At 30.6% G+C, this 18,521-nt stretch overlaps 1 protein-coding gene across 4 annotated transcripts in view; it reads left to right on the plus strand.

The window, feature by feature from the left end:
- The window catches only part of LOC129961100 (zinc finger protein castor homolog 1-like), a 497,172-nt gene that overhangs the window by 378,746 nt on the left and 99,905 nt on the right, over window positions 1-18,521 (plus strand). For all 4 annotated transcript variants that reach the window (XM_056074923.1, XM_056074925.1, XM_056074922.1 and 1 more), the window contains one exon: window positions 16,335-17,417. In XM_056074923.1, the coding sequence (XP_055930898.1) occupies window positions 16,406-17,417 (1,012 nt within the window). In that variant the 5' untranslated portion in view covers window positions 16,335-16,405. The remainder of the gene's footprint in view (window positions 1-16,334; window positions 17,418-18,521) is intronic.

Here is an 18,521-nt window from a genome sequence, read left to right on the forward strand (position 1 = left end):
CTCTTTGAGTTTAGTGTCTATTGTGTAATAAATTTCATTGCACAATTATTCACGATTTGTAAACGAACGGTGATCCGAATTCGCACGTTTCATTGTACACGTAGAGCCATTCTCAAATTCACTGACACTCATTTTCGTTTCAATCATGAGTATTTAACTTTTTCCGTCTTTTTCATGAAATTGACCTTTGTTCATTATAAATGAAAACTCGTGATTTAAGCTTATTTCATTTTGGTTATATATACATATAAAAGATGGAAATGTGGTAGGTTAAAACAAATTGTCTTTTGTCAATTTTATTTTATTTTAAGAAACTTTCCTGTAAAATAAATTTATTAAATGATTTCTTTTTTGTCTTCTTTGTAGCCATTTAAAAGGAGATAATTTTCAGCTATGTGCAGTTGCATATAATTTAAAAATTGTAAAAAAATTCATAAAATGCATTCAAATGGATCAATACCCAAAAAAAGAAATAAAGAGAGTGAAACATGTAAAGCATGAAAAATAAATTATAAAAAAAATAGAAAGATGAATTTTATGCGTGTATACGAACATATTTCTGATCTCTGGACTTGAATACATAAACAGTTTTTTAAAAGTTAAAAACTGGTACTTTTGACTCGGTTCATATTAATTGGAAGCTGAATATCGTTTAGTAAATATTAATTACTTACTCTTTTTGTAAAATAAGACGTAAAAGTTTCTAAAAGTTAAATAGATTTTAGACTACAAATTAATTTCTCGTTAAGATTCAAGGACGAAAACTTCCTATAAAATCTTTTAATGAAAATAATTTAATGTAATAGATATTACAAAAAAGTAGTATCGAGATTTCCTTGGATATTATATTTTCGTAATCACTTCAGATAATAATTTACTTATTTTTATTATAATGTTATTCTATCATACGATTTTCCTGCTATAAGTTGAATTTTTGGAATTGTTTCGTGGCTGCGCGCAGTTAAATATTTTTCGTTTGAGCTTATGCATTTTTGCACTTAAGAATAAGACTATTTTATATTATTTATCATGAACTATTTTATCATGAAATTTATTGACATATTTCTAGTCATTTAAATTTTATTAGCATATTATTCCGTAACAGAAAAGGTATTAATGATATAGTTTAATTAATTATAATTTTTCTTATTTATTTATTAATTTTTCTTTCATTCCTATTTTACACACAAAAGAAAAGCATTTAACGCTCATAAATAGAACTAAATCACCTAAGTTCTGGAAATAAATTGGTTTTCTTTCAACACAAAGCCAGCTATTCTTTTCAGAATTTTCATTATTTATGCAATTTATATGAATTTAATCGAAAGAAATCTTTCTTTGTAAAACTGAAGTAGGATGTACTTTTTCTCTTATCGGAACATATGATTATCAATAAAAAATCGTATAATGCATATTGGAATTTCTGGAAGCATTTTATCATTTTGCATTTATTCCTTTAATCAGATATGAGCGTCAAATGAAAGGAAATGCATTTTAGAATTATCAGCAGAATTTTTTTTTAAAAAATACTGTGCGATTTTTTAGATCTCTGATTGCAAACCAAACTTCACAATTCATCAAATTATTCATATATCAGTTCTCATTGCGATATTAGTCGAAATTCAAATCTCTGACCATTCTTTATTGAAGTTCATTATTAAAAGAAAAAGAAGCTTAATATGAATATATAATGTGTTATAAAATTCATAAAATAACTAGAGAAAATATATTCTTAAATTAACAAGAAATAAGCATTCTGGTGCATAATTTTAATATTATATATATTCGCTTAGCTTTCCCAAGGCTGCATTTGATTGTAATTAAAAATCTCTACAGCTTTGTGGAAACGTCCGAAATCCTTCCATGTTAAATTTTTGCTCATCCAGAACCTGTGCAGAATTTAATATTCTGATAGACATGTTCCTAGTTTATTGTTTAGTTTTCCATCACTTGTCTTTTTTGTACTTTTTTTCCCGAAGTTTTTCTATCCAAAGCACACATACACATGCTGTCCTTGTCATTATTAATGTCAGGCGGCTGGTTTACTTTCTTTTTCCACTTACGGGGGTGGTTTGGTTCCCCCTCTACATCCATTTAGGAGAGAAAGCTGGTGGCATAATTTACTTTTATCCGTACTACCCTCGCGAACCCACCCTGCCTTTTACTCAGACGATAGAACTTGAGTGAATTCCTGTGAGGGTCAACGGGGTTAAGGTTTCGGTTTGAGACACACCTGTATCGACGCTAATGAACTAATGGGATAAAATTAAAAGTTGATTTAAATCTCGAAAAGAAACATTTATCTTCGCCGATTTAAGTTAGGCCTAACCCTCTTACCCCTATCCCTCTGCTCATTAGAAAAAAAAAATAAATTACTTAAAAATAGCTAATACCATTGTTAATTTGCGGCAGTGACGTCTAACAGGATAAACCATCTTCTCCCCTACTAAAAAACAGGAATTCCAGCAACTCTTGCAGGATTTTAACTCGAGGTGGGAACATCAAAAGTGTTATCGGCTCCGATGGTATCGGACGAATTAAATGAGATTTCATGATGGAATTTTTAATCATCGTGCAAAAATAATTTTATCTCGGGACCCCACCCTATTTTACGGCTTTTCGTGCGAGATTGTTTGCTAGTCATAGTTATGCAGAAGGTAATTTGTGTCAATCAAAAAAGGAAAAAATGGACAAAGACTGTTGATTATCAGTTTTTTTTTTATAACAGTCTGAAACATCATGTGTCTACTTACAATTATGGAATTTTATTATTCCAGTGTGTGCTGTAAACCGCATGTTTCGTTTCTTTATTGCTTTATGATTCCTGCTAAGCCATTATCTGTTTCGATGGAATGTAAAGTGTTGATTGAATTGTAATGGCCGTTTGTCTAGTAGTAATTTTTATTGAGAAATTAATAATACAAGTTCTGGAATAACACGAAACCATAAAATCAATTACGTATTCGAATGAAAGTCAAAATTCCGCTTCGATTGTTGGAAATTTTAATTCAAGTGCTTTATTGTTTAAGAGTACAAATTCGAATTCACTCTGGTTCTTTATATTTAAAAAAAAGCTGTTTTTAGATTACTATTTTTTAAAGACCACTCACAATTTACGATTCAGAGTTTAAATTAGTTTGAAAGTGTATGACTAATTAAATAGCATCTTTTAGTTAATTCTAAAGTTTTAATATTCAAAATTTTAACTTGGAAAATTTTTTTTGTGTTGTATGTGAACAATATCTGACAAGAGAAATCCATATATCTATTTTAAGACCATATGTTTTTTGTTTTTTTTGAATTTGTAAAATTCGAAGAAATATTTGTATAAAAAAATGTTTAAAATTTCTTTAAAAACTGCCAGATTTTTTAAAAACAGACATTTATTACAAATTCTTCAGTTTAACTTTGAACAACCTTTTTAATCTTACGGAAATTTCTAAGAAACTTAATTCCATTTAAAAAAAAGTTAAACTAAAGAAAATTAATAATTTCAGCAAATTTCTTTTACTTTTCAAAATTATATTTTAAAATAAAAGGATTTTTTTGTTTTTTTTTTGTTAATTTTGAAGAATTTATTTTCTGTTTATGCTAACGATTTCATAATTTATTTAAGAAAGAATATAATATACTTACTTAGAAAGGGCAACTGCATAAATTCTGACGATTATAAATATCATACTGCCCTTTTCATTTATCTATATTAATGCCTTTTTGTTTGTTTAATTTTCTGCGGAATTTCATGTTTTTAAGTTTAGAAAATTCAATAATTAAAAATTTAATCTAGGAATGAAATTATTCCTGTAAGCTTATTTTAACCAGATTAAATTTCCTACACTGAAAAAAAGATTATGATAAATTTAGATCATTAGAATTCTCAATTTACTCAAAAATGTAGAAATATATTTCGATAACATTGCATAAATCTTATTTGCAATATTTATGCAATTAAAATCGAGGATTTTATGATCATTAAATGATATCAACAATGGCTGGAAATTTTCTATAAAGAGAAATTCCTTTTAACAATAGATGTTTTTCTGTGTATTTATTAAAACGCTTTTTAAAAACCTTTATTCAATAATAGCGATTACTTTCGTTTTCCCACAAAGAAGTCAGATTGTAATTAATTTTAGAAATTCTTATTTTTGTTATTTTCTCTCTTTATTAATGAAACGGGTATGTAAAGCATTCTATTTCACAATAGGTTACTCAGAATGGCTTTTGTTCTGAACCAAACGATTAATATTAATATTTTTTGATAGCAGAAGAAAAAAGAAATTTGATATTTTCGTACTGTGAGAATCTCGTTTGAACATTCTGTGGAGAGTAATTTTGCCTTTTTTACCTTGGGATTATTCAAGGTGAAACTTTCGTTTTATTTAAAAATTATCTTTTTGCCCGTTTTATCTTTAAAATGGAGAAAAGTGCTGCTTTCAGTACATAATACGCTATCTATTACTTTTGAATTAAAATTACAGTAGTGGCCAAAATTATGGAAATATTTTGGAAAAAGCGTATTCTCGAAGTTTGATGGAATGTAGCAGTAGTTTTGTTAAATACCATAAAAGTATATATCATTTTCTAGACGATTTATCCAAAAATTTAATAAAATAATTTTTATAATGGATGTTTCTATTTCAACAGCATTTATAAAGGAGAAAAAGGAAACGTGGGAATAATGGCGTATGTCACAATTCTCACTTATGTCTGTTAGTACATAGTTGGGTAAGTTTTAGCATCAATTACGGCGTTGCAGCGCCATCCCATGGAGTTGTACAGTGTTATTAGTTCATCATCTGTTATGATGCGATATCATGCATGAATTATTGTTTCAATTGAGTTTTATTACTGGGTTCCTTCTGTGCAATAAAATTCTTTTTACCTGCTCCAAATATTTTTGATTGGGTTAATATTTGGATTATTTCCATGCATTCTAATAGTTAAATATGATTGTCTTGAAATCGGTTTTTACATACTTTGACAACATGACACATGAAAGTATATCCTGATGAAATACAAATTCTTTATTATCTGGGAAAAGATCACGCGCAGAAAAAATGAGCACTTAATTTATGTATTTTTGCTCTTTTATATTAACATTAATCACACAAACTTTGTCCATGACTTTTGCTGTCATATAACCCGAGATAATAACACTACCTGGGTGTTTAATAGTAAGTATAATGCAATCAGAATAGTGATCTCCTATTCTTCTTCTTACACACTGCTTACCATCACTACCAAATAGTAAAATCTTGGACTCATAACTCCAAAATGTTCTTCGCCATTGATCTGTTAAACAGTTAACGTCGGATTTTGTCCAGCTTAACCTTTTTAAGCTTTTTTTTTCTGGTTTAAAAATTGCTTTTGTTTGTGGAATCTTGCATTTAATTGAGATTCGTGCAATCTCCGTCCCATGGTCTCGGGCTCATCTTTTCAATGCATTCAGCTATTTTACTTTATATATTCACAGATGACCTTTTTTCTGTTACGTAGGCACACCTTTTTGATTATTCTATCCTCACTTAATGTTGTATATCGTTTGCTGCTTTTACTTATCTAGTGGCAGAGTTTCTGTATAAAAATTTTGAAAGCTGCCTTTAGTTAGGTTTCTGCCAATTTTCTTCCTAATTTCAGTATAACTAAAGTCTTGTTCATGTAATACTAAAATTTTGCATCATTTTTTGGGTGACCAATCAATTTCCGTATGCCATTTCTTTTATTTTTTACGCTTCGGCAACTCATAAAATGTAAGAATACAAAAAATCATTGACCAACTTGATAACAATCACAAAATGCTCTAAAAAGCGTCCTCTTCTCAGTTCCAAAACATGGCATAATTGCAGAATTTTTCTGATAAAAAAAAAATGCCATTTACTGACTGAAGAAACATTCATACTCAGTAGCTACATTCAAATGAAAAAAAAATTATGCCTTATTAACTAAAGCAAAATTATGAGGTCTTCTAGCTATTTAGATATAATTTTAAAAAATAATGATAATAGAACATAGTTTATTCTATTAAATTCTTGGTGAAATTATTTTTTAGATGATACACAGTTTAATTGTAATACTGCAAATACTACTGCAGTTATAAGCCTTCAAATTTCCAAAATTTGTCCCCCCCCCGCAAAAAAAAAAAGATTTTGTTAACTACTGTAAGTGAAAGTCAAAAATTAAGCAATAAAATGTAATTATTACAAACATGTTGTTATTCGGATTAGGTTACGCGTAAGCCCATTGAACCAATTTAAAACAACAGGGAGGAACTATGCAAGGTAGATTACAGAAGATATAAAAGATTTCGACTGGATTAAATTTAATTTTATATATTTTATGGCCTTTATTTTTTATATATTTTGCATTGATTTATAAAGCATGGATATTAATCTGTTGATAGTTAACGAATAGTTATAAAGATCAAGTAAACCATACAATAATATATTTAAAGCAAACATATATATAAATATATTAATTTATTTATATATTAACGTTTTAAATAAATTAATCTAAATCATACATTAACATATTTAAAGCAAATATTTTCAATTTTTAGTTCCGATGCTAGCCACCTAGCAAGCAATTTTAAACTTGATTTTTTTGACGGACCATTAATCCATTGTTACTCTTTTAAAAGAAAAATATTAACTATTATTTTCAAATAGAATTTTAACTTTAAGACTTGCTAAGGTTGTTTCGTTTTTATGTTCCACAATAAACTTATCTTAAATAAGTATAGCAGTGCGTAAAACTCATAAATCTTAGTATGGTTTATGTAATTTGCTACTGAATCTGTTTTAAGTAATAATAATTATATTTTATTATTATTTTTTGTGCTGTTTTCGGTTTCAAACAAAAACTCAACATTGCATTTTTAAAATGTAGGCATTAACTAATTTGCATATATTATATTCATAAAAGAAATTCCTATAATGGTTACAGAAAAATATTAGAAGTTTCTTAAGACACTCTGAATGAAAAAAAAAAAAAAAAATTGCAGTTAAATCATTGTTGGACAATTAAAATATCATTACAGCTTAGTGTGTATTGAATTCGCGCAGTTCTTGGCAATAGATCATTTTCTTGACTAAAGATTATTCAGGGTAAGAAACTTTTACAAGGAAAAAAACTAAATTTATTTATGTTAATATGATAAATATTTTTTTTTTTAAAAATGCATATAATAATTGAAGCAAAAAAATTTCCTTCAATCGTCTTGAGCACTTCGATGCCAACGAAAAAACCATCAAAACTTATCGATAAAAATCTGTGATGAAAGATTGTACTTGAAGGAGAAAAGAGGATACAAGAGATCGATTCAGAGATAGTTTGTCTTGACAGATTTGACAATTACGAAGAATGTAGCACATACACAAATTACTTCTCTGAGATACACGACAGCTGGTCAAATCAAAATTAATAAGTCTTTCAAAATCATAATAAGATAAATGTCATTTCACATTCTGTATAAATTCTGCGATTCTATAAAACAATGCTAATTTTTTTCCCTTCGTTTCATTTGTTTTTAATACAAATACTCGCTCTAGTATGTTTTAAAATAACTTTGTTTTCATTTTAGTAAAATACATCAGTGCTTTTTCACATTCGTCATAAGCTGTGTTAGACAGAGTAAAAAATAAATAAATAAAGATTAGTGTTTTTTCTCCAATCCTCCTCCTTTGTTATTTACTAAGTTTTTTCTTCGTTAGGGGAATTTACTAATAAATTAAGCTAAAATATCTAGACATCTAAGAATAGCTGATGAAGGGCCGATTCTTTGATCCGAATTGAAAAAAAATATCTCAGATTGTCCCATTCTTTACTTATAAATTGGTGGTTGATATTTAAAAAAGAAAAAGAACTTATTACACTTTTTTATTAAGCTTTTAAAACATTGTTCTTCCCATCTTGGCTATATATAAATTTCTACCACCCTTTTATTAATAAATTGTATAAATTTATCTGAAAGAAAAATGTTATTTACATTTCTTTATTTCTTCTTGTTTTTTTTTTTTAAAAATTTTTGAAGTAATTAATTATTTCATTGTTTCAATTGTTATGATACATTTTATTCATTTGCGCCATCCGCTAGTTAAAGGTCCTGTTTGCACAACTGTATTCTACAGCATCCGTATTGAAGTTAATAAAATTTAGTCATTTTAGTTAAGAATTAATTGTGATGTGTGCCCTTAGTAACAGCATTTTAATTTTTAAAAAAAATACTTAATTTGTGACCAACAAAGAATTTTTCTTTTCCATTCGAAAAATGCTGAACTTTGATAATAAGATTAAGATTCATACATGCAAAAAAAAGCTACAATCAATACAAATCAGAAAAGAATAACGATGAGTTTGACTTTTTATCAGCTACCTTTAGTTGGAAATTAAATTGGATATCTTTAATAACCATTCTGTGTGCATTGTTTTCTGAAAAAGAAGAGGTTGTTCAAATCCGAAACTTAACTCAGGCGTAAAAGTGAGACCTCGTTATGTGATCTGACCACAAAGAAACGGTACCTACCCCCTATTTTCATACAAAAGAGACAAAGGAACCCAAAAAATTCCTTCGATAACTGGTAGACAATAATTGTGTCTGCTCATTCTCAACGGATCCTGCAAGCCAGACCTCCTACTCTTTTTGCAAAAGACGCCACCCAGCCACCTTTCTACTTATTGATGAATACACTAATGAGTAAAAATGTAACACTTCAGTTTAAACCCATCCTCTAACTTTTTTTTCTTCTTTTTCTTTCTCTCTCGGCTTCCTCTTTGAAAGTTTTTAAAAATCTCTTAGACCATTGTTCTTTCTACTAGGGTGGCTGCCGGTTCCATTGTATCAAAAATGTATTAACTTTGCAGACTTTTGTTTTCTTTTCTGTGAAAATTGATAATAATAAAAAGAGGGCGCAGATCATCAATCATCCCGAATCCTTGATAAGTTTTCACTGGCACGAATTTTTGTTTTGCTAAATCACGATTTTTTTTCCGTCTTCCTCGGAATTTACAAATGAGTAGTCATAATAAGTGTACGTATGTGTTTTGTTTTTCCAACTTTAGACTGCTTTTTAAACTGTTTTATTTATTGACATCCTAGCTGTTTGAAAGGCAGATGTGTAAGCAGACTTATGAATGTTTAGAAAAGCACTGTCGTCTGGGCAGTTTGCAATTTAGAATTTTCTGTCATTACGTCTAATAAACAACATTCATTTTGTGAATATTGAACATTTATTATTTCGACTTTCGTAGTTTTCTTCTTTTTTTTTCTTTTTTTTTTTAAAAAAAAAAACTTTTTTTGGTGTCTGTATTACGGAATCACATTTAAGGAATTCGCTGTCTGTTAGAGAAAGCCTGTTCCACTTGATATTGTTTTAACACCTTTTTTCATTTAGTGGAAGTTGAATTTCTTTTAAGATAAAAGAGAATCTTATAATCGTTTTCGTAAAGGGCAAACTGTTTATCAATTTTTTCTTCTAGTTAGTGGTTATATTTACGACTCATTTCATTTTCGACTAAATTTCATTTTTGTTTGTTTGTTAATGGGATACTTGTCTAAACCTATAAGTATTGCAAGGTTAAAGAGAATAACATTGTGGTATGAAATTAATAGTTTCAATAATACATGCTCACTGGTAATTTTTTTTAAAAAAAATATTTTATTCCATTGTGAATTAACTGAGGTTAAAAAAGTATACTGCCTCTTTTCTTTAACATAATGTAGTTTATTTATATTTCGTGAACAGTAAATGAGATATTGATGCATGTAATCTCAGTTATTATCGATATCTAATGTATGTTTAATATTAGGAGGAATAAGAAACAGTTTTTTGAAATACACAAACCGGTGACGATCTGAATGGAGATTAAAAGAAGGGGAAAAAAATGCATGGAAAAGTGCCGAGAGAAAACAATCTCTGTGGTCTGTGACCTTGACCTTACCATTACTGTAATGGCAATGCAATTGAAAACCTTCCTAAGGATCGTAAAGTGAACAGGTCATTTTTACGTGTCCTTCTCTTGGGGCCGCCCTTAAGTTCCAGACAAAGCCACTAAAAAAGCATTTTATTGAAAGAAAATTCCGCTTCGCTCTCAGTGCGCAGACTTGGGAAATGGGTCTGTCTCATTAATTCGTTTACAATTAAATTTCACTTTCGCGTTTTTGCTTTGCTGCAATTAGTCAACTTGTATGTAACCCGTGACTATTGAATAGGTTGATGTTGTTTCTCGTGTCTTTTACTGGTCTTAGTGGATTTTCCTTTTCGTGTTCAATTTAATTTGTCGGGAGGAATAGTTTTATTTTGTCTTTGCTTTCCTGTAAATCAATTGTTTGAGTGTTTTCTTAATAAAATGACGTTGCTTATTAACCAGCTATTTAATAACACTTTACACACATTGAGGTAAATCTGTTTTGAAAACATAATATGTTCCGCTGCTGTCTGTTAAATACAAGAAATGACTAGTTAATATGCTTATTTGCTTGTATGTGTGTGTGGAGTGAAGTATATTAAACAGTTACGCATATTAAACTTATCTGACAATTATGTTCAATTTAATTTACTTTAGATAAACTATAATTATACTTAATAATTAAAAGCGTTTAGTTTAGTTCTCTGCATATATGTTACAGTTAAAGTGCATAATTGTATTTTTTAATAGAATTCCTATGAAAAATCATAATTACGCACTTCAGTCCTCCCTAGATATTTTACAAAATAACTTATCATAATTTATCAGTTTCTTCATGGAATATCGAGTCATTTCATAAAATAGCTTATCTTTTTCTATGAAATAACGGATTTTATACTTCAATGAAATATATGGACAATGCAATTATTAATAATTACTTTTATTACGTTAGATTTGATTATGATAATTTTGTGAAGACCCCTCAAATTAAAATAGTTTATGATTTGACTGATTCGAAAAGCCTTAGATCATGTTTTACAGTAAAATAATGTGAGCTGAATTTTGTCATTGAATATTTTATTAGATATAAATGGTTCATTCACCTTCAAAATTTTTTACAACAACTAATAAATTATAAAAACTTTAAGAGCATTTTCTTTTATTTGTTCAAAATATTTTTAATATAGTAGTTCATTTTAACCCTTTGCATCGGAATAGTAATTCGTAGCAGAAATATTCACCAAATACAAATATTCGTTTATTGTTTCGAAAAATAAATATATATAATTGTTTTAAGTTGAATTTCCCTAAAATAATTAATCTACACCTTCGTACCATCCTAAACAATAAATAAATAAAATGTTAGAATGATACACCGTCTTCAATGGTACCGGAGAGGAACCATATGAATGCAAAGATTAAGCAATACGTAAAAAATTGTATTATTATTATATATTTCTTGTTAAACTAGCAGTTTCAATTAACTACCTTTTCTTTTCGATTTTGAAATTTATATTTTAGCCTAATGTCTTCATCTTTTGTTGAATAGAATTGATTATCTTCTGTAGTTATTGTAAATAGAATATATCGAGTTTCTATACTGTACAGGAAAATTTTACTAGCCATTGATATTTTTTAAAACTGTAATTAAACTAACAGAACAGAACTTTAAAAAAAAAGACATTTTGGAACCATTATCAAATATGAGTTTTCTATGAAATGTGACAATATACATATTTCGTCACCCTTAAGTAGCTGTAAACTTTTATTCAAAACAACCTATCAATCACGTTAAAATACCATTTGAAAACTAACTTCCCTGTAGTTGTTATTTTCAAAGAAATGAGCTACTTAAAACAAGTGATGCGCTCACAGGCGCATGCTTGGACGAATCTACAGGTTTTATTTATAAGAAAACTTGCAATGATGATATTTGACTTTTTTGTTTTTCAAAATAAAGCACCTGATTCTATATTTTCCAGTTCCGGTTATTATAAGATAAAGTGTGAAAGATTCTGGAAATCGTATAGAAGTTCATAGATGGGGACCTTGCTAAAAATAAGCAAGCTTCATTCTTCTCGGTATGTTAAGTCTTGAGGCAACTAACTGTCAGCGATTTTTTTTCCTCGCTGTTTTTTCACTTCGTTCGTCTAATCTCTACCATTGCAGCCAATGTGTTTTTATGAACTTCGAAGACTGAACTCGCCCAAAATGAAAAGCATTCCAGAACGAGATTTGTGGACGTATGATTGACATTTGAAGTCTATTCCATTTGGAGTAGGAGGAGAGTAGAAACGTAAGGGTGGCAATCAATCAAGGGATTCTAACTTCACGCATTTATCACTGGATACTTTCCTGTTGACGCGGTTAGAAATCGCACCAATTTTCGGGTTAACACCCATTACTCGGAGATTAATGGTTTAAAAGAGTATTTTGTCTGTCTGGAAATGGCCCTTGTTGTATGGTCCTTTGTTGTGTGGCAGTTCATCGACAGACATTGCAAGATTTTGTACCAATCTAGCTTCAATTCTTGAATGGGATATTCGAGTGATTCCTCTTAGATATCTCCTCTCATTTATTTGTTGGAGGTAGAAAACTTGACTGTGTTATGGATGTCAACTTCTCTGAATCTGTCAATCCTCATTTTTATTATGATCAATATATTTTTCAAGTAATTGGATAGGGTTATAAATTGGGTGTTTAATTTTTTTTTTAATTCCGTATCACCCATAGATAGCTAGATAACTTAATTGCAGCATGTGTTTATTCAAATATTTGGAAATTTACTCTCATGCATAACATATATTTCTTTTTATATTAAATATTTGGGAACCAATTAAATTTAAAAAATAATACAGAACTATAATTTTATTTTGTTTCCCCCTCTGGACAGAGAAATTTCCAATAACTGAAAATTGTGAATTAATGAGGCTATTATTTCTTCCCCACGAATAATTAATGAGGCCTCCCCCCACAAAAAAGAAAGAAAAAATCAACACTTCTATTAAGAATAATCATTTCTTACCTTGTGTATATCTATGTTATCCCTAAAGAAATTTACACTGAATTTGTATTTAAAAATTTATTTGAAAGTGACCACTTTAAAATCTACGCTTACGAATCACAATTTTTCTAATTATTTAAAGTTACATCCCACTCTTGCATGCACTTTTTATTAGAAATCTGCAATCGTATTTTTCTTGTATTGAGAGTACAGCTTTAGATTTTATCATTTAAACTTTTCGTATGATTTCATATTCAGAAGATTTTGAATAGTTTGCATCAATGATAAGAATACCCTGAACAATGTTAGAGGAATTGGATTGAATGACCGCTCTAGTCAAATGACGGACTTATTTTTAGCTGTCAGTTTGTGCATTAAAAGAACCCTGTAAGCGTTAAACACAGAATGAAATTTTCTTAAAAAGTAGAAGTTATCCCAAATGCATAACTAACTTCCCTCTTAGCAACACCCGAATTTACAGCCCATACACGTACCCATCAACATTTCCAGAACACAGCATTAGAAAAGATAAGTTAAAGGCTTTTTTTAAACTCACAAGCTTTTACCGGCTGCTTTGTCAACGCCCAGGATACAATTACCACATATATCATTAAGCATTTACCCCTTTCTCTGTCCTTTTCGAATTGTGTTCGGTGTTATTATTCGTGTCTCTCTCCTCTCTCTCCTCGGAGAAAAGCATTAAGATACAAAAGTTTCCACTTTTTCTTCAAATTGCGCGAACGTGGCGTCATGGTTTCTTTTCTTCAGATGCCTCTGGCTATTAAAGTGCAAGGCTCCGGGAGAGGCGATTTTTTATTTTATTCGAACTCTCCTTTTTTTAAGAGGCTGCCCTTTTGGCCTATGACCCGCTGATTGCGTTAGGAATGGTGGGAGTTTGAAAATATGAATCACACTGAGCGTGTCTATTCCGTGGGAATTACACCGAGAGCGGTCCAGCTGCGTTTATTGAGATCATGTCCAATCAAGATCAATTTGGGCCAGTCCCAGAGCTCGATCTCAATTACATGACTTCACATTTACGCATCGATGAGCATACATATCCCTCCCTGCGCCATTTCGCTCAAAAAAACCACCAAAAACGTGTGCAATTATTCCACCAACGGCACTTGGAGGAGAGCCTCGAGAATTTGCTCGAGATTCGTAGAATTTTGTCTCAGTTTGAAACTCGTGAAAAACTTTTACTTTTTAGATGCGGCATAGCCCTCGTCACAAATTGCTATACTGTTAACTCGGAAAGAAGGGTTTGCTTCCCCCACGGTATTCACTCATGTATATCATTTTTGTACTGTTAAGCTCCTGTTCAAGGCAAAGCTAGAATTTAGCCTTGGAAATCTTCCGAGGAAAAATTTTTCTCTTGTACTTTCTCATGGGATCTTAAGTGCTAATGTCACAATTACATTTGTTGTATTTGCTTATCAAACTTACGAATAACAATGTTCTCTGTGTAATGATATCTTTGTGCAAAGGTGGAACTTTTATTTTTACAAAGTTTTTTTTTTTATCATGGCCAAAGTGAAGGTGTCTGGGCTACCACGTGTATTTCAAAAAATAATAAAATTATTTATTTTGTTATTATATATTATTTTATTTGAATGACGGGGTGAATATTTGTCTGAATGGTGTATGTTATTTTATTTGTTACTTCCGAAATATATGACAAAAATATAAATATATGACAGTAAATATATTTTTACAAAGTTTTTTTTTTTTTTTTTTTTTTTTTTTTTTTTAATCATGGCCAAATTGAAGGTGTCTGGGCTACCAGATGTATTTCAAAAAATAATAAAATTATTTATTTTGTTATAATATATTATTTTATTTGAATGATATGGTGAATATTTGTTTGAATGGTGTATGTTATTTTATTTGTTACTTCCGAAATATATGACTGTAAGTTCATTATTACTGCAAATCTTATGAATGAATAGGGTGAGTTGGATTATTGACTATGAATTTTTAAATTCTTTTTCAATTGGATATTATATTAATTTTCAAAATCTACACTACTTAGCTTGTAATTTCCTTAAAATTTCTGGCGTATATCTTTAAAAATATATCCATGGAGGCATTACCAGAACGTGTGGCATTAGATTAAGCATAATTGCGTAAATCCCAACAATATAATCCAAGAGGGTTGTTTTCTTTATTTCCGAAATGTATTCTTAAATACGTAACCGAATTTCACATCACGAATTTGAAATAATGAGTCACTGAAGTTTTATTTTCTTGCATCATGATGGAGTTAAAATTCCCCCCGTATTTTGAAAGCCTTTATGTTCAAATGCGATACTGAAATTTATATTTATGCTCCATCCGTCTGACATTTATTGTATTATTTATTTGCTTGCATTTAGCTATTCAGTTAATAAGAATTTCACAAAAACAAAGATTTTCCGTTTTCCATAGAAATACCACCATTTGTATTTTAGTGCATTTTTTTACGTCTGCGTTTTCACAATTCACCAAAAATGCTTTTCCAACCGGATGAAAAACACATTTCTGGAGACGAAATATCCCATTGAATACTCATTGTCTACGGAATGTTCTGCGATTTTTCTGAAAGAACGAGCGAAAACAGAAGGTGATTGTTTTTAAATCCTGTTATGATGAAGCGAAGCTGTTTGATATGCAGATGGGCTTCATTCCACAATTCTGCGGCGTCCCTATTGCTCTATCGATTAAAGCCAAATCAACCTCGAACGACAAGTTTTTGAAGCTGCTGGGTCGGTCACCTGTTGTGTATTTTCTTCTTGAGAAAAATGGAGACGCCCCAGGGGTGCTCATCATACTTCTTACAGAGTCTTTCTCATTCCGACTTGTCCAGTCCAGACGCATGCTTTGACAGATCGTGCACGGATGCTTCAAAACAATTGTTAGAGAGATTCTTGAATCCGGAAGATACGGAGTCGAATGGTGATTCAATCAGATATAGAATTTAGAAATATTTTTGATATCAGTGTCGGTATACATTCCGAAAGTATTGTTTGAATTCATTGGATAATAAACAATAATGCTCTGGCAAATATCACACGTTATCTCCAATCATTTATTTTGCATTGACTATATGCGAGAAATGTTGTAATTCGGCTTGCATTTGAATTATTTAATTTTCTTTTTTTTTATTCATTTATTTTAATGCTCTTAAACGTTTGTATATTTTTAAAATGTCCCTCTCCAATACTCTTGATATATTTTATTCTTTTATTGAACGTATGTAATGCATTAAATTCAGTTTATTATCTTATTAAAATTTAATTATGTTTATTCTTAAAACCGGCTACTCGAAAAGTAAAAAATTAAAAATTCAGTATAATGATTCCTTTTGAAATTATGATTGTGTTTATTTTAAGAAAAAAAAAATTGTCGGTTCATTTATATATATATATATATTTTCTCTTTGCAGTGACTTAGCAATCCAAGTATTATCCAGATGATTAGAGGCGACGAGACCGATTTCAGCGATCCGGCGCGAGTATGACCTCGACGACCGGTCCTTCCCCTCCTCCTTTTACTACGGTCACTTCGGCTGTTATCCCCTCTCAACCCTGTACCCCTTCGATGGTCAGCAGCAATTCTATTAGCGGCTGTCCTGTGGACGACGAAGAGCCGTGTGGTGCACTTATGAACGGTGGAAGCCCTTCTTCCATTAACACTACTGATTTGTCTATCTCACCAAGGGTTATTGCCCATGCTCCAACGACAGCGGTCATGACGATACGATCGCCTATTTGTCCTATGGAAGAAGACGACGAAGATGAAGATCCCAAGGGGGACATGAAAATTGGGGATGACTGCCAGCAATCTCTGCCGAGGCAGTCACGAAATAAAAGAAAAAACTTTAAACCCAGAAACATTGTCTACCAGTACAATGCTGATGACGAATACGGCACAGACGAGGAATGCTTTGATGACCAACAAGAGTTTGCCAGGTCCAGTCCGAGCCGAAATTCGCCATCTTCACCTGTGCCGTCACGCAGCTTTGAAGGAGAGCGTGGTCAAGGTGGCGAGCAACCTCTAGATCTGAGTAGTGACACTGGACCTACTCGTTGGAAACTGAATCCTAAAGGTCTAGGTGAAGGAAGCCCTCGTATGAATAGTGGGAGATCACCTCCCCAAATCCCACGTTTTGATAGTTGTGAATATGATGGTGAGGATGAAGGCTCTGCAATGGACGAAGATCGTGGCCGGACGCCAGTTATGGACTTATCTCGTACTAGTAATCGTGATGGGGCTGGCTCGGGCTCCAGTCCCAGTCACTCCCTCACTGGACGGACCAATGAATCTCCGAGCAGTCCACGTCTTGTGTGCCACCAAGATTATCCACAAGCTAAGAGACTGACAAGAGAACCTCCCTTAATTCCTTCCGATGGGACTACTATGAAGGATTACGCGGAGAATACCATGAAAGAACTCTTGGGGATGTATGGACTCAATGATGCTCCAGAAGGGCTGTCAAGTCATCTGCCCATTCATAATTTTTCTGCAGGTGAGTGCATTTTTATATCTTTTATAACACATCGGTTCGAAAGGGAATAATTGTGACGAAAAATCATTATTTTTCGCTTTAAAGTATTCAGTTAATGGTGTTTGATTAACTTCTGAATTGTAAGATTAATTCATAATATTCAAGTAATAAATGACAAATAAATAAATAAATAAAAATTTAAAAAATTAAAACTTTTCCTCTTATAGCTGGTGTGTAAATCATTATTAACCATTAACAATAGACTGTACTATTTGGATATACTATTACTAAACTAAGTTGCTAAAGTCAGTTGAATATCTTATTTTTCTAATATGAAGAATTATGGAAGGATTTCACTTGAAGTTATTAAACACAATAAAATTATTTTTCATTTGTATTTTAAAAGAATTTGAATGCATATTCTGAGTATATCTCAAGTCTGAAAAGAACTCAAAAAATCTTTAAGACATAAAAAATACTCATTATTATTATTTTAAAGCTTTACTTGCCGATTTTTCCATTTGACTAATTGCTTTTTCGTCCTTTAAACGCGTTTTAAAGCTTGAGTGAAGCCCAAACTTCAAAAATTAAATCCATTGCTTATTAAATCGATTTTTAAATAAATGGAAGATAGATTAGGTCTTTAATTATTTTAAGGAATTTTTTATTTCTCATTTTGACTATAAAAGAAATGATTATGGAAATGTATTGTATTAATGTTAAATCATTTTTTGTGCGTTTCTCTCAAAGGAGTCTTTATTAATTCGTTTACTTTCATAATCATATCTGCTATACTCGACTGAATTTAATTCTCGAATGTCATTATTTCGCGATTAGAGTTTATCTTTACTATGAAACACACATTTTTCTTCCGTAATGAAGTGCAGTAATTATTGATTGATAACGTTAAAAAAAAAATGAAAGATGACTCCCAATATCTGAAAACGCGGAATCTCGAGAAAAAATAGGGCTTGATATCTACTATTTTAAAACTGTGTAATGAACCGGTGGAATTCTAGAGCTTGTAGCTTCAATTTCTTTTATTAATGATTCAAATCTTCAAAGACGATTACCTCTAAATTAGATCATTTTAGATTTTTGTCTTTTTTTCCCCCTGTCAATCCT

The sequence above is a fragment of the Argiope bruennichi genome, chromosome X2 (genome assembly GCF_947563725.1).
Source record: "Argiope bruennichi chromosome X2, qqArgBrue1.1, whole genome shotgun sequence".
Taxonomy (NCBI): domain Eukaryota; kingdom Metazoa; phylum Arthropoda; class Arachnida; order Araneae; family Araneidae; genus Argiope; species Argiope bruennichi.